Source organism: Oncorhynchus mykiss, chromosome 18, assembly GCF_013265735.2.
Source record: "Oncorhynchus mykiss isolate Arlee chromosome 18, USDA_OmykA_1.1, whole genome shotgun sequence".
Classification (NCBI taxonomy): domain Eukaryota; kingdom Metazoa; phylum Chordata; class Actinopteri; order Salmoniformes; family Salmonidae; genus Oncorhynchus; species Oncorhynchus mykiss.
In genome coordinates, this window is record NC_048582.1 from 20,065,722 (window position 1) to 20,087,773 (window position 22,052).

A 22,052-nucleotide genomic window follows, 5' to 3' on the forward strand; every position below is an offset into this window, starting at 1 on the left:
TTATTAGTCACATTTTCTCGCAATAATTAGTCATTTGATGGAAACCCGAATTTTGCTTAGGTCATTAGAAGTTAAATTGAGATTCCTTCTTAATTGACTCAATAACGTTATGGAAAAATTGTTTATTGGTTAGATGTGGCAACTCCTCTCTTGCTGCGAAAAAAAAAATATGGGCTAGTTTTCAGGCCTTGTGTGTGGGTTTTAAGTAGTCATTGGCTGTAAATTCAGGAACACCTGGCAACCCTAGGCGCATATGGCAGACCGGTTGTAGTTTTTATGGCCGATATAACGAGCTGGTAGCGAAAACTTTGATCAAACAATTCAGGGACGGAAATAAGTAAATCAGATTACATAATTATATGTAAGGATAGGAAATCGAAATACAATTACGAAATAATCTGTAATTGTCAATGGTAAAACAAAGCTTAAGACGATGTTTGACAACCTTGAAAACAGAAAATGAATGTGAATTCGTCTGGACACGGTAGACTCCTCCTCACCGGTCTATTTATTTACACATTTTGGCATGGTGTCATAACACAACAATGGAACAACTGAAGAGAGATGTGCAATTTAATCCATTAACAACAGCCAATTTATTTTCACGGGTGTTTTTCTGGTAAGTATACAACGCTGTTTACAGTTAACACTGTAGCTCGATATTTTGAAAGTAGCCGATTAGTAAGGGATAATCAACAAGGGGCTGGCTACAAGTTCTATGGGAAAATAACGAGTGGAGTGGAACTGACCTTTCACGGAGTTGCATTTATTTTCCAGAGAACACATAGAGCCCCGAGTTGAATGCTCTGCACCATTGGTTACTGCTTACTCAGGCAAAAAGCAAGTTTAACTAAAAAAAAACAGATACAAAAACGTAATGTATCACAGCGCCTCTCCTCTGTCTTAAGATCTAATTTAACTACTGTATATATACATATGTATATATGAATATCGTGTAAATAGTGTTTATGTTGTCCCTTGGTGTCTTTCCTATATATCACTTTTATTTCATTTTGGCGGGATTTTTTTTATTGAACTTAATGTCATATCTTATGTTGTTGGTCTTGTTCTGTACTTTGTAACGTGTCTGTGCGTTTTATGTGAATCCCAGGAATAGTAGCTGCTGCATGTGCACTGAAGTAGCTAGCAAGTTTACCAGAAGCTAGCTACAGTAGTTGCCTTGATAAGCAAACGAACAGACTTGATAGTTTAGCTAACCAAACCATCAGTCCTAGCTTGCTGTTATGAAAATCAATAAAAGTTCACAATAAGTTACAGAGCATTTGATTTGCCTGCTAAAACCATTAACAACAGTCAAGGGATTGTTAAGTAAATGTTGATATTAACTATTTGATTGTAATACAGTATCATTAACCTCTTGAAGCAACCTGGTCTCAGAGCATTTTGTATGATTATGTATGTAAATCCTACAGTATACACTCCATTTAGTATGATATGTAACATTTCGTATGGATGTATTAATTTGTGGATGTCCATCGTCCTTTTCGTATGATATGTTATGAATTTGCAAACGTACAATATATTAGGAATATGAAAAATGTATGATATGCTACGAATAGTTAGAACTACACATTTACAAGTAACAATTGTGCATGTTTAGCTCTATCATCAGAGTTATACAGCAAATAACTTCATGATGAGCAAACATAAATTGATCATGTAATTACAGATAAGTGAGGGTAGCCTCAAGATATCTCTATATTGGCCACCATTAATTGTATATTTGAGTGACACAAAAGTGAACTATACCTGACAAGTGTTTTAGGTGAATTTCCCAATAATTTATGGGCTCTGCCTGTCGAGCAGTAGATGGGTCCATTTGTGACCTAGCGGCTCGATTCGGTCTTATGTAGCAAAATTTGAAATTGTGTTTTTTAAATTGGATAGAAGTAAAGACTCAGAGCTAGAAAATTGTATATCATACACTACAGAGGATCAATGGAAAAGTAATTATGCTTTGAAAGTTGATTAACTTGTAACCCCACTTTTGAGAAAATGGTCCTTGAATGTTTTGGTACACCTACTGGAGAGCTCTTTGTCTACACTCATTCAGCATAGTTCACACCCTCTTAAGTAAGCCTTAGCCCTTCCCATCTCTTTAAGGATATACTTGAGGCCATGTGCTAAACAGAGTGAGTGCAGAAGTGTACTAAACAACCAAATATTTCAAGACTAAAGGCTGGTTTATACTGCGTTTACCGACATGTCTGAAGACAGTTATCACAGTGGCATCATAAACATTCTATTGTCGTCCGACATCAAACTTGTCATTGTCATTATGAAAAAGTATAAACACAAACACTACAGGCTGCATGACACCAATAAACCCATCTGTTTTAAAAATGAATTTAGTATGTGTCAATGTAGCAAACCAGGCAACTAAATACAACTTTCTAAACAATGTTTTGGTTTGCTTTAATTAATGACCATATCATATAGCTGACCATCTTAACTTTAGCTAATTTGTATGAATTATTACAGGAAAATAAGCTTACAACAAGATCATTATTTACAAGTTAATAGCAAGCTAATTGCAGATAATAGATCACGGTTGTGAGTGTGATGAAATAAAAACAAGGCATTCTACTAGATACTTTTTTTTTTTACTTGGACACTGTCTCATTGGCCTAACCTTATATCCTAACTTGACTTTGGTGCAAGTCATGTTGTTCCTCATATTACCGTCTCTGGTAAACACACACTATATCAAAGTTTATTGGTCACATGCACAGGACACAGAAGGTGTAAACAGTACAGTGAAATGGTTACTTGCATAGTGCAGTCTTTTGTTCAGACACGTAGCTAGCTAGCTAAACAATGAACCATAATCCCAACTCATAATGTTACTGCCCTGCATGAATCTGCAGGTAGCTAACCAACTAGTTTCAATGTTAACTAGCTATCTAACATTAGGCTATAACTAGCAATGCAAATGGCTCCAAGATATGAATAATATTACTACACAGATCATACAAGTAACATTAGCTATTGAGCCAGCCAGCTAACGTTAGCTAGCTAGCTAAGAGTACGCTTTAACTTGCAATGAAAACTACTTTCTGAAAAATTTGAAACTGGTCATATCTGAAAATGTAGCTAGCTGGACTCTTAACCTGTCACGGATGCCATGGTTGCCCTTAGTTTGAAGATGTAATCTCGAGAAAGGTGTTTTACACAACAGCCTGTGTGTTCTCTTTTTGACTCCCTCCACATATTTGCAATCAATAGCCAAAATTTTCTCAATCTCCTTAGCTATCATACTCTGCTTCCACCGGGCATTCCACTGATCTCCAAACTCGGCCTTCCAGAAAGTGGAGAGCAGCACTTTTGCAGTTCTTCTTGATATCTTTAAAAAAAGACACATTAGAATGAATTACCTACACAGAGTACAAGTTAGAGACAGAAGCGTGCTACATGGCAGTCCAATCCGAACTCATCTCTCGACATGTCCAGCCCATCCATTATCTCAGCCAGACATGGCTAGCAGGTAGGTTCCGGTCTTTTTCCGGGGCTAAACCAACTATGCTCGTAATTTAACAATTTATTTGTATTTACAGATAGCATACACATTTGTTATTAAGGCAGATGAACTGTTCACATGTTCCAGATGGTCAAAAATGCATTTTGATCAAATATAAATGTTTACGTTCAAATGCCTCTCCTGTGAAGTAGTGACGCGCGACATATGCCTAGTTTCCTATAACGAGTCGATGTACACTTAGCTGATAATGGTTACTTTGCAAGCTACCGGTAGAAACTTTGTACAGTTGCCTGAACATAGTGGTAAGTAAACCCAACATAGGCATACCTAGCGAAGTATTCAGACCCCTTGACTTTTTCCACATTTTGTTACATTACAAATATTTCCTCATCAATCTACACACAATACCCCATAATGACAAAGCGACTACAGCTTTTTTGAAATGTTTGCAAATTTCTTAAAAAGAAAAAACAGAAATACCTTATATTCATAAGTATTCAGACCCTTTGCTATGATACTCGAAATGAAGCTCAGGTGCATCCTGTTTCCATTGATCATCCTTGAGATGTTTCTACAACTTGATTGGAGTCTACATGTGGTAAATTAATTTGATTGAACATGATTTGGAAAGGCACACGCATGTCTATATAAGGCCCCACAGTTGACAGTGCATGTCAGAGCAAAAACTAAGCCATGAGGTCGAAGGAATTCTCTGTAGAGCACAGAGACTGGTCTGTGTCAAGCAACAGATCTGGGAAAGGGTACCAAAACATGTCTGCAGCATTGAAGTTCCCCAAGAACACAGTGGCCTCTATCATTCTTAAATGAAAGAAGTTTGGAACCCCCAAGACTCTTCCTAGAGCTGGCCGCCCGGTCAAACTGAGCAATTGGAGTAGAAGGGCTTTGGTCAGGGAGGTGACCAAGAACATGATGCTCACTCTGACAGAGCTCTATAGTTCCTCTGTGGAGATGGGAGAACCTTCCAGAAGGACAACCATCTCTGCACCACTCCACAAATTAGGCCTTTATGGTAGAGTGGCCAGACACAAGCCACTCCTCAGTAAAAGGCATATAACAGCCCGCTTGGAGTTTGCCAAAAGGCAACTAAAAACTCTCAGACCATGAGAAACAAGATTCTCTGGTATGATGAAACCAAGATTGAACTCTTTTCTCTGAATGCCAATCGTCACGTCTGGAGAAAACCTGGCACCATCCCTACGGTGAAGCATGGTGGTGGCGGCATCATGCTGTGGGGATGTTTTTCAGCGACAGAGACTGGGAGACTAGTCAGGATCGAGGCAAAGATGAACAGAGCAAAGTACAGAGAGATCCTTGATGAAAACCTGCTCCAGAGCGCACAGGACCTCTGGGGTGAAGGTTCACCTTCCAACAGGACAACGACCCTAAGAATGGGAGAAATTCCCCAAATACAGGTGTGTCAAGCTTGTAGCGTCATACCCAAGAAGATTTGAGGCTGTAATCACTGCCAAAGGTGCTTCAACAGAGTACTGAGTAAAGGGTCTGAATACTTATGTGCTATCATTTGCATTTATTTTTATGACCAAAAAAAACATGTTTTTTTGCTTTGTTATTATGGGTTATTGTGTAGATTGATGAGCGGGGCAAAAAATGATTTAATCAATTTTAGAATAAGGCTGTGACCTACCAAAATGTGGAAAAAGTCAAGGGCTCTTCCAAAGGCACTGTGTGTGTGATATATACTACCGTTCAAAAGTTTGGGGTCAGTTGGAAATGTCCTTGTTTTTGAAAGAAAAGCTGCATCTTTGTCCATTTTTAAAATAAATGTCAAATTGATCAGAAATACAGTGTAGACATGGTTAATGTTGTAAATTACGGTTGTAGCTGGAAACAATAATAAATACATAGGCATACAGAGGCCCATTATCAGCAACCTTCACTCCTGTGTTCCAATGGCACATTGTGTTAGCTAATCCAAGTTTATCATTTTAAAAGGCTAATTGATCATTTGAAAAGCCTTTTTCAATTATGTTAGCACAGCTGAAAACTGAAAGTTGAAAAGGAAATCCTGGCCGGCCAAACCCTTCTCTAACTCGGACGACTCTGGGCCAATTGTGTGCCTCCTCATGGGTCTCCCGGTCAGCCTGGGATCGAACCCAGCGCTGTTGTGACGCCTCAAGCACTGCGATACAGTGCCTTAGACCGCTGTGGCACGCAGGTGACCCTCAGTCAACAACATTCTTTGTTTAATTTCTTCCTGCACTTTTCTGTGGGAGGAAATACAGTACTCAAGAACATCACTTTGGATAGGTTAAACATTTTGTTGATATTGATTCTTGACTTGAAGTTGGTAATTCGGTTTGATCATTTATTTACTTCTTCTTTCACTTCCAAACCTTTTTCTCCCAATTTCTCTCTGCAAACTCTTTATTGCACACAATCAATCCCAATATTTTGATTTCTTCCTTTACCTCTATATCCCAAGTACTTTTCTTTTCAGGTTTTCCTGTCTATACTGCCTCTGATTTGGCCTGATTTAGCCTTGCAGCAGATACTTTCTCATAATGCCAAAAGTACTCTGACAATGTCAAATTCCTTTTTGTGTGTGAACAAGAACAGTCACGTCGTCGGCGTATCCTAGACTCGACACTTTATCTTGATCTAATAATACACCCTTTTATCTTCTTTGATGTTTGTCAATAAGGGACTTATAGCCATACTGTATAGGGCTGAGCAAGGGCAACCTTGTTTAACTCTGCTCTTTATGATCTGACATATATGATCTGTCAGGTGGCCATTTACTGTTCACCTGGCATACAGTCTTGGCATACAGAGATTTCGCCTTGTTTATAAACCTTGTTGGGAATCCATAGGCTGCCATAGCGTTCCGTAAGTATTTTCGCAAGATGAAGTCAAAAGCCTTCTTTTGATCAAGAGCCACTATGTCAAAACCGTGTTCACCTTCATTTGTTTTACTCAGGATCTCTCGTAGGGTACATCAATTGTCCTACATTAGTCTACCCTTTACAGGGGGGGGGTTCAGTAAAAGTGTCCAAGCCTTGTGATATTTCATTATTTATTTATTTTATGTCTAAAAACCTGTTTTTGTTTTGTCATTATGGGGTATTGAGGTCCTTTAATACATTTTAGAATAAGGCTGTAGCGTAACAAAATGTGGAAAAAAGTCAAGGGGTCTGAATACTTTCCGAATGCACTGTTTCAACAATAGTTTTTCTGTGGAATTGTCCAATTTTTCATGTGTCAGTGGTCTTTTTAAAGAGACTATCTGGATATTCTCTGCTGTCACGTGCTCATTTCAATTATCATAACCCAACATATGGTTGTATTGCTCTTGTTTATATTTTTGTTGTCTTTTGAGTTTTGTAAACAATCAATGTAAAGCTTCAAAATATCTCATGGACTGTCACTCCATGCATAGACCCACATCTATTACATTTGAGAGTGGTTACACTTCTCCAGCCCCATCCTTCAGTTTAAGTGGTGCGGCTGGCCGCAGACCCCAGATTATCCATTCAATGCTGCCTGATTATCCATTCAGTGTTTTCCAGGGTTAGAAAACACCACAAAATCAGTAGAGCAAAGCAAGCAAACTGATGACAGGTCAGTCAAAAAGTTAACCTTCTATCCCATGAGCCGTACTAGAGTTCAGAGAGAATGTTGCACAGTGTTGATGCACAGTATGATGAACTGGTTGTTTTGAGCAAGATGAAGATTTGTGATTTGACACATCCCGATCTGAATGTGCCATTCCACACTGCTCATTGCTTCAGTCTGAAGGAGGCAACCAGTTGCAATGCTCTTTCAAGCTGAAAAACAAGGTAACAGTAGTTAGGTTTCCATCCAATTAGCGATAGATTTCCATGTGAATATTCAAAAATCTTTATAAAACTATTTGCGCATTTTAGACCTGAGATGTTTCCATCAAACATACTTTTTGCGGATAAAAGGCTGTGTGTGAGGACATAGTGCACATAACAATAACTTTTGCCTTTAAATTTCCATGTACTGAATGAAAAATCCAAGTTAATTGGGTTTCCATCACATTTATCAACACTACTGATGGTTTTGTCACAACTGTTGTCATACAACAAATGTGCTCTGGTCTTGGCACATGCTCTTTAACCAACAGCTTGCTGATGCAGTGTGGGTAGTCTACCTACATTATGAGATTATTATGAATAACCAATATTTGTTGTATTTGTCAAACGGCAGCCAAGCATCGATCATCATTTCACCAGAATAAGACCCTCGATATTTATTGGAAAGGAGAATCACCTTACACATTCACCACCCAGTGAAGTTCCTCATCACTGTAGCTTAATAAACTGCATGCTTTCCTGAGTCGTAGTTGGAGGACCACACAACATATCACCATAAATACATTTTACCAACAGATGGATCCCACCATGCCGAACTAAATGTGTTCTGTCGACATTTATACAATTGTGCCGGCGTGGTTTGTGGTACTGAGAAAGGGGTAAAGTTCACAGTGCTCCTTGCATTTAGATGTAAAAACATTGTTCTTGCATGCATATTGATCACGCAACAGTTACCACCTGTAATAGAATATTCTTTGTTCCATACTAATTCCTATATCAGTGACACTGCTGAGAGAGAGTGGCTGAGGTCACGTAAAGTTGGCTGACACAACTAAAACAAATGAGCTATTGGTTAACACTTGAACCCTGAAGCAGTCATTCGTAAAAAGATAAAGCTACTTATTTAAGGTACATTTAATTTGTTACTCTTCAACCAAGTTGTCGTAGGGCAGTGCCAACAAACAAGGCCAGTTGAATTCTTCCAAAAACCAGGCCCTTCTACTACATGTATATCCTAATAAAAAATAAAAAACATAAAGCAGAACATTTAGTACAGTGCATTTTGACGTTGGGGTTCATGGATGAAATGTTGCTCATACACATCCACTTCCTATTTTGTGAGTTCTCTTTCCTCAATCTGCATTGGTTAATTATTGCATTAGTTCATTTCTTATTGCACTGGCTAATTAATACATTGGTTAATTAATGCATTGGTTAATTGATTCATTGGTTAATTAACCTGCTCTGTCTCTCTCTCCCCTCCTTTTTCTTCTCTATCAGTTGGGTAACCCCTTTATTCAGTATTGGAAATAAGCGGAGGCTAGAGGAAGATGACATGTACCAAGTGCTTCCCGGTGATGCTTCTCAGGGCCTGGGAGAGGAACTACAGAGGTATGACATACTGTGGCCCAGCTCTATTTTGCTCCCTAGGACCTAGCCCTACCCCTGGGCCTATCCCCTAACATAGCCCTATCCCCTAGCCTAGCCCTATCCTCTAGCCTAGCCGTATCTCCTAGCCTAGCCCTATCCCCTAGCCTTATCCCCCAGCCCTATCCCCTTATCTTCTAGCCTAGCCCTATCCCCATCTCCCAGACCTATCCCCTAGCCTTATCCCCTAGCCTAGCCCTATCCCCTAGGCCTATCATTTAGCCATATCCCCTATCCTAGCCCTATCCCCTTGCCTAGCCTTATCCCCTAGCCTAGCCCTTTCCCTCTTCATTGTTTACATCCCTTCTTGTATTGTCAGTCTTTTTTTGTTTTGTTTTCTGAGCGTTGATTGATGACTTTCCCTGGCTCCATTTGGAGTTTCATGCTAAACCACTGAACTTAGCACCATTGTGTATTTAGGCTCCAAATAGTCCCAGGTAGAGATTACAAAAATATGAATGGCCTGTGTTCTGCTTTCTGATCATAGTCTTAACAATGTGCTAATCTTTACAGACATTGGGATAAGGAGGTTCGAATGGCTGCCAAGGAACTGCGGATGCCCAAACTCACCAAAGCCATCGTGAAGTGCTATGGGAAACCCTACGCAGTGCTGGGGATCTTTAGTTTCACTGTAGTATGTAGAAATATACGTTTGCCTGTTTTTTAAAAGAACATTTGATCTATGTACCTACAGTACATGGTGAGTGGGTTATCTTTCCATATATGTCAGCTTTTACAGTGTAAATAAGTGGATTTGAGTTCAGGTTGAAATCGCTCTACCTCTCTTGTTCCCCCAATAGGAGGTGGTTAAGGTGATCCAGCCAGTGTTCTTGGGAAAGCTGATCCAATACTTTGAGAAGTACGATCCAAATAACATGGATGCACTCTATGAGGCCTTTGGCTACGCTGCTGGTGTCTCTCTGTCCACCGTTGCACTGACCGTCCTCCAAAGTCTCTACTTCTACCACGTCCTGAGGACCGGCATGAAGATACGAGTGGCCATGTGTCACATGATCTACAAGAAGGTCATTCTACGCTGCATACTTGCATACAGCATTTTACAAATTAAAATCTTCAAGAACAATTTACTAGTAAATTGAATTCCCCCATAGGCCCTGTGTCTCAGCAGTGCAGCGATGGGAAGAACAACCACAGGCCAAATAGTGAACCTGCTATCCAACGATGTCAACAGGTTTGATGAGGTAAAAGCAGGAAGTGCATGAAGACATGTGGTTACTTTGGATGAAATGGTTGAGCACATCATCACCCTTCATTCCATAGGTTTCTGAAGAGTATGGCTCTAGCTTATATAACAATTGACCATTCGTCAAATGTACAGGAATGGAATGCACCAATATTTGAGCTGTCTTGTCATCCTGTCCTGGCAAATAAAGTACATAAGTTAAATCCAGACGTAGAGAACAAAGTCATGGATGAATGGAAAATGCAGATGGTTGCTTAGCACAAATGTTTACAATAGTCCAACGCTAAACTCAAAGCAGACTGAAAGAATATAAATGTATATAACATGGGGAGCCCATGCAGCTTCTTCAGTGGTATGATGACAAGCGTGGCCTGTTGGCCTCTGTATTAGGTCATGAATCCAGCTCGAAGGATCATATCATCTATGTTGTGCTAAATGCAACTACTTAGAAACATTAACAGCTACATTAACCAAGGATCACTGGTCTTTGTAGGTGACCACCAATCTGCACTACCTCTGGATAGCACCTCTGCAGGCTGTGGTGGTTATCAGTCTCCTGTGGTATGAGATTGGCCCGTCGTGCCTGGCAGGCGTGGCTGTCCTTTTGTTCCTTATGCCACTACAGACCATGTTTGGAAGGCTCTTCGGCTCCCTCAGGTGAATTACATACGTTACATGACATGACTTGAATTTACAGTCAGAGTGGGTTCTTAGTAGAAGTTGACTATGTCCTTATCTGTAGGGGGCAATGTTTTTCAGTGAGTGTTTCCTATGCTTCAATGATTATGTCATAGAGGTACCTTAGGTCAACCTATATTAATGATGCCCATGTTTTAAACCCCTTTTCAGTTTTGACTGTAAAGATTACCTCTTGGAACACTTCAAGCACATGTGAAGAAAAGTTAGCTTCGCGAACACTTGCTTGGGAAGTTGTCCACATGATCAACGACACAAGTGCTGGACGTAATAGTTTTGATTTGGCGCTATGAAACCCTAAAGCAATGCAGACTTCTCTGATTCTACGAAAGAGCTATCTTAATTGTAAACATTGCCATTGGTTCATTCAACTCAGGAAATGTCAGAAGTTTTTGTTCACAAGGAGATATGTCTGAACTGACTGAGGGAACTCCTTTCCTTGCAGGAGTAAAACTGCTGTCCTCACAGACAGTAGAATACGCACCATGAATGAAGTGGTGTCTGGAATCAGGATCATCAAAATGTATGCCTGGGAGAAGCCCTTCTCAGCACTGGTCAATGAAGTCAGAAGGTAAAAACTACAGTAGTAACATAAGTGGTATATGTTTATTTCTATTAGCTAGATTCACAAATGGTATGATAAACCAAGGTCCCCCAGCTAGATAGGATTGATCCCTTTAACATTTGCATTCCTTGTACAGTCCATTTTGTCTTGATGGTGGAGCCATGGTGCTTGATCCCCGCCATGGCTTTTTGCAGCTATATTTTTTACATGAATTTCCCCTATGGGAGAATAAATATGTATTGACTTTTTGCATGTTTGCACCTGTTGTTTTCAAAAGGGAATATCGAAGACCAGAAAGTAAATGGGTCGTTCCACCAAATGAATACATTCTGTGTAGTGTAACTTATTTCACCACCCAAAACCCCTCGTTCCTTTAATTTACAGTGTTAAATAACACTAACATGTGAGAACAATATTGTTTGTAAACTAATGTTATAACTTGACTTGTTCCAGCTCAAGTCAACTACAAAACCCACAATGCAATGCTCTCTCTATGGGCTGGCTAGCTAGCTAGCTAGATAGCACATGTCGCTACACACAGTAATATCAAAGACAATATCAGCATGTAAAGTAGCTAATTAGCTGTAAAATCACCTAAACAAACTGCACTATCAATTTAGAAGTCTACAATATCACCATGTTCAACCTGTAGATTGATGTGCCTCACAGAGTGGTATTAACATTCGCAACGGCAGATACCTTTGAGGATATGGAAAATGTTGCCCATGCTACATCAAGGAGTGCTTATGGAGCCAGATACCTGCCAATAGGTTGAACATACGTATCATTAGGATCGTAAGGAAATCCATACGTAAATTGTTAGGATCGTAACACGGAACCCAAACCGGCTGCGCGCGTGCGCCATCGTGCATAATTTATTTTGTCCCCCTACACCAAATGCGATCACGACACGCAGGTTAAATTATCAAAACAAACTCTGAACCAATGACATTCATTTAGGGACAGGTCAAAAAGCATTAAACATGTATGGCAATTTGCACTTGCTAGCAAATTTGTTCTATTTAGCTAGCTTGCTGTTGCTGGGTAATTTGTCCTGGGATATAAACATTGAGTTGTTATTTTACCTGAAATGCACAAGGTCCTCTACTCCGACAATTAATCCACACATAAAACGGCCAACCAAATCGTTTCCAGTCATCTCACCTCCTTCCAGGCTTTTTCATCTTTGAACTTATATGGTGATTGGCATCTACACTTTCATAGTATTACCACGACAACCGGCAAAACATTTAGTCTTTCAGTCACCCACGTGGGTATAGCCAATGAGGAGATGGCACGTGGGTACCTGCTTCTATAAACCAACGAGGAGATGGGAGAGGCAGGACTTGCAGCGCGATCTGCGTCAGAAATAGGAATGACTTCTATTTTAGCCCTTGGCAACGCAGACGCGAGCAGTGTGGGTGCAATAATTGAATAACATGGATTTCTACACTTACTTTGCGATGCTCGCGCACACGACGTGTCCGGTCTGGTCAGCATGTAAGAAAAGCCATGCGTGAAACATGAACGTAAACGTGAAATTTCATCTGTGAACATACAAACACCATGTTACGATTACGGACCAACATTTTAGACTTGAACAAATCTTGTATTGCAAGTCAGACGCACAATAATACCTTTCAGAGGTTTGGCAGTTTCGTCTCACCACAGAAAAAACGTACACTAAACTGCCTGTGAGGAGAGCAACCCGAACAAGCAAAACACAGTATAAAAAAAAACAGGAAGAGGTATCCTCCACATTTTCAAGTTAAGTCTCCATTCCCTATTACTCAGTTGAGTTTACTTCACATTTGATAGCTAATGTAATGCATTTGTTTGAAGGAAATAAGTACAAAAGTATCTATATCCACAGTAAAACGAGTCCTATATCGACATAACCTGAAAGGCCGCTCAGCAAGGAAGAAGCCACTGCTCCAAAACCACCATAAAAAGCCAGACTACGGTTTACAACTGCACATGGGGACAAAGATTGTACTTTTTGGAGAAATGTCCTCTCGTCTGATGAAACAAAAATAGAACTGTTTGGCCATAGTGACCATCGTTATGTTTGGAGGAAAAGGGGGAGGCTTGCAAGCCGAAGAACACCATCCCAACCGTGAAGCACGGGGGTGGCAGTATCATGTTGTGGGGGTGCTTTGGAGCAGGAGGGACTGGTGCACTTCACAAAATAGATGGCCTCATGAGGTAGGAAAATGATGTGTATATATTGAAGCAACATCTCAAGACATCAGTCAGGAAGTTAAAGCTTGGTCGCAAATGGGTCTTCCAATTGGACAATGACCCCAAGTATACTTCCAAAATGGAGGCAAAAGGGCTGAAGGACAACAAAGTCAAGGTATTGAAGTGGCCATCACAAAGCCCTGACCTTAATCCTATAGAAATTGTGTGGGCAGAACTGAAAAAGCGTTCTGCCCACACACCCCTTATTTTTGGCACTAAACAGTCTCCATATATACTTCCATTAATTTTTTTCTACTGGTGACCGGGGGACCTTCGGATGAGTCTTGTGAGGCCCCAACATGTACGTGTTTGTCAGATTCTCATCTTCTCAGCAGTCATATTCATTTGTATGCCAAACCGTTCAGATGATTTTGTGAGAAGACAGATTTTCGGGATGTCTCATGGTCCGACAGACACCGCTTTATCTCTGTCACCGCAGATGCGGAAGTGCGTCATAGGCAGATTGAGACACATCCAATGATATCTCTTGCTTAAATTGACCGATTTTTCTGGGTATTTTTGTGCTGATTAGATTCCAGCGTGGGCGCAGACATCAACCTTGGGGGTTTTAAAGAGCATTTCAATCGGGAAAGGGGGATACCTAATCAGTTGTCCAACTGAATGTATTCAACTGAAATGTGTGTTCTAATTTTGAATCAGAGGGGTGCGCGGGGCTGCCTTAATCGACATCCACGTCTTCAGCGCCCAGGGAACAGTGGGTTAACTGCCTTGCTCAGGGGCAGAACGACAGAATTTTACCTTGGCAACTCAGGGATTCGATCCAGCAACCTTCCGGTTACTGGCCCAATGCTCTAACCACTAGGCTACCTGCAATCGAGTACAGGCTTAACATGACAACAGAGACAGGATGTCATAAGGAATTTTATTGAATAGTTTGCGGCCGGTAATTCTGCTGTATTGGAAAGTATCATATGGAATGTTTCTGGATGAAATGAGACATCTGTGTATGTCTACCCAGCCACACGATATGCATGGTTAACATGAAACGGATTTCTGCATAAATTAGTCATATCATTTGATCTGATCTTCATCTTAGTCACAACAATAGACAAACATAGTGTGCTTAAACTAATAACACAAATTATTGTATTTTTCTTGTCTATATTGAATACATAATTTAAACATACACAGTGTAGGTTGGAAAAAAGTATGTGAACCCCTTGGCTAATGACCTTTCCAAAAGCTAATTGGAGTCAGGAGTCCAGGAGAACTGATTGCTGGGGCTGATATCAAGCAAACGGAAGACATTTTGTTTATGATGAGATTATATAAAAATGCCAAGAGTTAAAGGCAGCAGTAGGTCTATTGAGCTCATAAAGCATTGATGACATATTTGAGTCGCTGATGAATCGATTGATCAAATGACTAATGTTGAAAAGCTTCACTTGAGCAAGGTTACTTAAAATCAAATATGAATGACTAGCTTACAGACCACGATTGCTGAGATGGATTGTCGATGAGGCCATTCAACAAGTTCTCTTGAGTTCAGCTTAGTAAAGTCCACTCCTATGCAGCCAAGTAGCTCTGAACAGTACTCAGTCTGTGTAGATCAGTGGACGGGAATTCTCATACCCGGCAGGGTACGATCATTGATGACACACCAGTGTGATTTAGTGTTCCATACGTTGAGCCACTACCAACAGCATAGATGCACCATTTTCCCTGTAGAGGATAGCTAAATTGCATGTTGTTTAGCAAATGGTGTTCGATATTGCCTGCCTTGACAGCAGAGGGGGCACTTGATAATTGTAATGGCCGTTACTGCAGCACCTTAGTTCCAAGTCCACTCCTATCCAAATCATATAGCTGTGAACAGCACGCCAGCAATCAGCCTGTGTAGACCAGTGTACGGGAGTGCTCACGGCCGGCTGGGCACGACCATGAAGACGTGCCGATGTTATGGCGTTCCATACATTCTAATAGATTTAATAGAGAGGAGAGAGCAATAGCAAGGGAAGAGGAAACAGCACAACATGTTAAGGGGAAAGAGTAGGCCCGTGGTCTATACACCAGAAACCATACATAATGCCTACACTACTGCGCTAGATCAACATGACATGATCAAATTGGCATAGCCCTATGATGAGTGAACAAGATTGCCACCAGTAAGCATGTCATTGAATGTCTATCCTGTATATATGACAATAACATTTGATTTGTGCAGGCATGATATCTGCTACAAAGAAGACTACGCTATAATGACTCTGCATTGCGTGCAGAACTTAATGAAGTGACAATGAGTAACAATGAATATCGTCAGATAATAGGCTAAGCATGGATTATACTTGCGAGCCACTACCAGCAGCATATAGCCAATGAGACCTTGTCCATGCGGAGGATATATCTCTGTGTACTTCCCGAAAAATAAAGTTTGACACAAGACAACATATTTGGCACGTTCATATTGCACCTTAGCCCTGGGCTAAGGGAGATTTTAGTAAACGTGCATTTACAATGATCCATCCAGATCTTATAGCCAGCCAGTCATAGCTGTGGGAACTAGGGGTGCTGAGGGTGCTGCAGCACCCCATGATAAATCACAATGAAAACATAGTTTTACATTAAAAAAAAAATCCACCAAATGAATGCAATAGTGCACCAGACCATGTGATGAGAAACAAAAGTAGGCTACAGTGATACTTCAGTGACAAGCGTCGGCTGGGCAAGTAGCCTGTAGCTATCCCTGCAAATTGAAATACAGTGGACAATGATGATCCGTCCGAGTATTCGGGGTCCACCCTTTGCATCGATTTCCACAAATAATTCCACTTGTTGAATTAGAATTCCAAAATATGCCATGGATAGTGAAATTATTTGATTGAAATGAGCAACAATTCCCACACAGAAATACCTGAGGTAGCCTACACGATTGCCATGAAGGCAAAGCATGACGGTGTAAATTACAGAGACGATGTGGATGAGTTGTCGAAGACTGTTGCTGTAAATCTAATACAACACGTTACTGAGTACCACTCTCTGTATTTTCAAGCATAGTGATGGCTGCATCATGTTATGGTTATGCTTCTAATCATTAAGGACTGGGAAGTTTTTCAGGGTAAAAAATAAATGGAATGGAGCTAAGCACAAGCAAAATCCTAGAGGAAAACCGCGTTCAGTCTGCTTTCCACCAAACACTGGGAGATGAATTACCTTTCAGCAAGACAGTAACCTAAAACACCAAAACACCAAAGGCCAAATCTACACTGGAGTTGCTTACCAATAAGACAGTGACCTGTTTGGAATTAAACCTACCTAAAAATGGTTGCCTTGCAGTGATCAACAACAAATTTGAAAGATTTTGAAAAAAAATTGTAAGAATAATAGGAAAAGTTGCAAAATCCAGGTGGGGAATGCTCTTAGAGACTTACTCAGAAAGACTCACAGCTGTAATTGCTGCCAACGGTGCTTCTACAAAGTATTTACTTATGTAAATTAGATATTTCTGTATTTTATTTTCAATAAATTAGCTAAAAATTCTAAAAACATGTTTTCACTTTGTCATTGTGGGCTATTGGCTATATTATGGGTGAGAAATAAAATCACTGTAATCCATTTTGTATTCAGGCTGTAACGCAACAAAATGTGGAGTCAAGTCAAGTGGTATGAATACTTTCTGAAGGCACATGCGTGTGTGGTTTATAGTATTTGGCTGAGGGCCAGGCACCCCTAGCAGGGCCTCACAGAGGGAGCAAAGTCACATTAACTTCACCAGCTGCCAACAAACAGCTTTCAGTTACATCACAGGTCTGGTCCCCTGATCCCTCTCACCATGAACAGCCAACACTATCCAGCCACGAGACCTGGCTGTAGTCTTCTTTCTGCTTCTCTTTGGCCTCAACATGAGGAGAAGTTGCATGTTTTTGTCTCTGAATGTTACATTCTATGGGAGCTTTTAGTGGAATGTCTGGGGCGTTTGTGGGATTCCCATTCCCAAAACATTCTACCTCCCATATTCCTGGCTGCAGCAAAGTGCACAAAAGCTGTAATAGTCATTCTGTAGATCTTCTTCCATTTTTCTTTATCTGTGTTACGGTGCGTGAATGAGGACCCAAAAGCGAATTAACAAACAGAGTTTCTTTAATGACGAAACACACGTAGGCTCAGATGGACAGGCAGATTCCGACAGGACAGGACAAGGTTAGATGAACAGGCAGATTCCGACAGGACAGGACAAGGTTGCAGCAAACACGACGATAGTCTGGTTCAGGCATGAGTAACACAAACTAGAATCCGACAAAGACAGGAACAAAAACAGAGAGAGATATAGAGGACTAATCAGAGGGAAAAAAGGGAACAGGTGGGAAAAGGGGTGACGAGGTAGTTAGGAGGAGACAAGGAACAGCTGGGGGAAAGAGGGGGAGAAACGGTAACCTAATAACGACCAGCAGAGGGAGACAGGGTGAAGGGAAAGGACAGAAACAAGACACAACATGACAATGCATGACAATCTGTGAAAAACCTTTGTTAGAATCTATTTATGCATCCATGCGTCAGTCTAATGAACATAAAAAAAATCCCCATTAAAATCTATCAGTTTAAGCTATAGATAACTGTTTTTTTTACATGGGGAAATGGACAAACACGATTAGAAAAAATGAACAGCAATTTTAAAGGAAACGGTTGACTTGGTCTTTTAGCTAGTTAGGTCTTTTTTGCAAAAGGGCCTATTTCGCCCTTCTGCGGTGGAAAGTGGCAGAGGTATAGCGCTGTTTGTCAGACCATTAGACATCCCAAAAATCTGTCTTCTCATGAAAATGTCTGAAGCGTCTGAACTGTTGGGCCTGCTAACTAATATGACCACTCCATGGAAAGATGAGACTATTTTGCACTACAACCCCTATAAGCCCCACTGGAAGGAATGGCGCCGGAGGGGATGGCTGCCGTTTTACGGGCTCCTAGCCAACTGTGCTATTTTGTTTGTTTTTTTCGCCTTATTTATTTTGGAACTTATTTTAAACATAATGTTGCTGCTTGTGGTGGTTATTTCTGTATTATTAAGTGAGGAGAGGCATACTTATCACACAAGTCAGAGCTATACTTAATCAAAATCTGAATTCACTTATTAATAAGGGAGCAAGGTCACTACATGCACACAGAGTGAATGGAGTGAGAGCTCGAATAATACAGAGAGGCAATGGGTTTTTTATAGAAGCACAAAACTGTTTAGTCATGGTTGGTTCCACCCCTCCCTGGCGGATCAGGACATCATAAGCTACCTTGTTCTCTTATTGTGGCCAGGTGTATCGGGTCATAGTGGACAAACAAGTGATAAAGGCAGTTCCGTTTACTCACTTCTCTACCAAGTTAGCCTCCGTTCTCTTCTGTCTTCCCACAGCTGTGTCCTTGGAAGATAGTAAAATAACAGGATGAGCGGAAGAACTGTGGTCACTTCTCTGAGACTCTTTGTCTTATGTGGTGTGACCAGGTTACTCAGAAGCAAAGAGAAATTGAAACAATACAGGTCTATCTGTTCCTCAAGTTGATCTCTATCCCATGTCCTTGACTACACGCCTATACCAGCTACAGGGTGTGAATGCAGAAGAGATGAACCATCCTTTCTCAGAAGCACAACATTGGCACTAAAGAAAATGTCTTTACTATTGTTAAGCATATTAATTATTAACTACTATTTTTAAACAAAAAAGGTAAATACGTGATTTTTCTCTAACATGCTATCATCACTTATGACCGAAAATAACTTCTGGACATCAGAACAGCAATTACTCACCTCGAACTGGACGAAAATGTTTGCTTTAACGAGTCAGACGCGAAGGATATACTTCTTTCTCAGGAACGGGCCCAAATCCCCATCATTTGCATGAAGAAAAGACGTTGGAAAAGGGAGGCAGAGGTCGGGCTGCCTTCTGAGAATTTGTAGGCGAGTGAGTAATCCCCCTCCACCATCAGTCCTGTTAGCCAACGTGCAATCATTGGATAACTAAATTAAGGACATTAAAAACTGTAATATCTTGTGTTTCACGAGTCGTGGCTGAACGACGACGACGTGGTCTGTGCCTATTTGTAAATAACAGCTGGTGCACAAAATCTAATATTAAGGAAGTCTCTAGGTTTTGCTCGCCTGAGGTAGAGTATCTCATAATAAGCTATAGACCACACTATTTACCAAAAGAGTTTATCTATATATTTTTTTGTAGCTGTCTATTTACCACCACAAACCGATGCTGGCACTAAGACGGCACTCAACAAGCTGTATAAGGCCATAAGCAAACAGGAAAATGATCATCCAGAGGCGGCACTCCTAGTGTCCGGGGACTTTAATGCAGGGAAACTTAAATCCGTTTTACCTCATTTCTACCAGAATGTTAAATGTGTAACCAGAGGAAAATAAACTCTAGACCACCTTTACTCCACACACAGAGACAAGTACAAAGCTCTCCCTCGCCCTCCATTTGGCAAATCTGACCATAACTCTATCCTCCTGGGATCCCTGCTTACAAGCAAAAACTAAAGCAGGAAGTACCAGTGACTCGCTCAATAAGGAAGTGGTCAGAGGATGCAGATGCTAAGCTGCAGGACTGTTTTGATAGCACAGACTGGAATATGTTGCTGGATTCTTCCGATGGCATTGAGGAGTACACCACATCAGTGACTTGTTTCATCAATAAGTGCATAGATGACGTTGTCCTACAGTGACCATACGTACATACCCCAACCAGAAGCCATGGATTACAGGCAACATCCGTACTGAGCTAAAGGCTAGAGCTGCCGCTTTCAAGGAGCAGGACTAAGAAATCCCGTTATGCCCTCAGACAAACCATCAAACAGGCAAAGCGTCAATACAGGACTAAGATTGAATAGTACTACACTGGCTCCGATGCTCGTCGGATGTGGCAGGGCTTACAGACTATTACGGACAACAAAGGGAAGCACAGCCGCGAGCTACCTAGTGACACCAGCCTACCAGATGAGCTAAATAACTTCTATGCTCGCTCCGAAGCACACAACACTGAAGCATGCATGAGAGCATCAGCTGTTCCGGACAACTGTGTGATCACGCTCTCCGTAGCCGATGTGAGTAAGACCTTTAAAAAGGTCAACATTCACAAGGCTGCAGGGCCAGATGGATTACCAGGACGTGTACTCCGAGCATGCACTGACCAACTGGCAGGTGTCTTCACTGACATTTTCAACCTGTCCCTGACAGAGTCTGTAATACCTCCATGTTTCAAGCAGACAACCATAGTCCCTGTGCCCAAGAACACTAAGGCTCCCTGCCTAAATGACTATTGCCCCATAGCACTCACATCTGTAGCCATGAAGTGCTTTGAAAGGCTGGTCATGGCTCACATCAACACTATTATCCCAGAAACCCTAGACCCACTCCAATTTGCATACCTCCCCAACATATCTACAGAGGATGCAATCTCTATTGCACTCCACACTGCCCTTTCCCACCTGGACAAAAGGAACACCTACATGAGAAAGATATTCATTGACTACAGCTCCGCGTTCAACACCATAATGGCCTCAAAGCTCATCACTAAGCTAAGGACCCTGGGACTAAATACCTCCCTCTGCAACTGGATCCTGGACTTCCTGGCGGCCGCCTCCAGGTGGCAAGGGTAGGTAACAACACATCTGCCACGATGATCCTCAACAAAGCACCCCCTCAGGGGTGCGTGCTCAGTCCCCTCCTGTACTCCCTGTTCACCCACAACTGCATGATGACTCCAACACCATCATTAAGTTTGCAGATGACACAACAGTGGTAGGCCTGATCACCGACAACGACGAGACAGCCTATAGGGAGGAGGTCAAAGACCTGACCGTGTGGTGCCAGAATAACAACCTATCCCTCAACGTAACCAAGACTAAGGAGATGAATGTGGACTACAGGAAAAGATGGACCCAGTACGCCCCCATTCTCCTCGACCGGGCTGTAGTGGTGCAGGTTGAGAGCTTCAAGTTCCTTGGTGTCCACATCACCAACAAACTAGAATGGTCCAAACACAACAAGACAGTCGTGAAGAGGGCACGACAAAGCCTATTCCCCCTCAGGAAACTAAAAAGATTTGGCATGGGTCCTGAGATCCTCAAAAGGTTCTACAGCAGCTGCAACATCGAGAGAGAGCTGGTTGCATCACTGCCTGGTACGGCAATTGCTCGGCTTCCGACCGCAAGGCACTACAGAGGGTAGTGCATACAGTTCAGTACATCACTGCGGCTAAGCTGCTTGCCATCCAGGACCTCTACACCAGGTGGTGTCAGAGGAAGGCCCTAAAAATTGTCAAAGACCCCAGCCACCCCAGTCATAGACTGTTCTCTCTACTACCGCATGGCAAGCGGTATTGGAGTGCTAAGTCTAGGACAAAAAGACTTCTCAACAGTTTTTACCTCCAAGCCATAAGACTCCTGAACAGGTAATCAAATGGCTGCCCGGACTTTTTGCATTGTGTTCCCCCCCAACCCCTCTTTTACGCTGCTGCTACTCTCTGTTTATTATATATGCACAGTCACTTTAACTATACATTCATGTACATATGTACATACTACCTCAATTGGCCCGACCAACCAGATGTCCCGCACATTGGCTAACTGGGCTATCTGCATTGTGTCCCG

At 41.5% G+C, this 22,052-nt stretch overlaps 1 protein-coding gene across 1 annotated transcript in view; it reads left to right on the forward strand.

Annotated features, from left to right (window-relative positions):
* Window positions 1–243: 243 nt before the first annotated feature.
* Window positions 244–22,052, forward strand: part of LOC110495776 (multidrug resistance-associated protein 4) — a 44,654-nt gene continuing 22,845 nt past the window's right edge. The window contains exons 1-7 of the mRNA XM_036952233.1: window positions 244–619; window positions 8,599–8,709; window positions 9,259–9,379; window positions 9,546–9,770; window positions 9,858–9,947; window positions 10,443–10,606; window positions 11,091–11,216. Of these exons, the coding sequence (XP_036808128.1) occupies window positions 546–619; window positions 8,599–8,709; window positions 9,259–9,379; window positions 9,546–9,770; window positions 9,858–9,947; window positions 10,443–10,606; window positions 11,091–11,216 (911 nt within the window). The 5' untranslated portion in view covers window positions 244–545. The remainder of the gene's footprint in view (window positions 620–8,598; window positions 8,710–9,258; window positions 9,380–9,545; window positions 9,771–9,857; window positions 9,948–10,442; window positions 10,607–11,090; window positions 11,217–22,052) is intronic.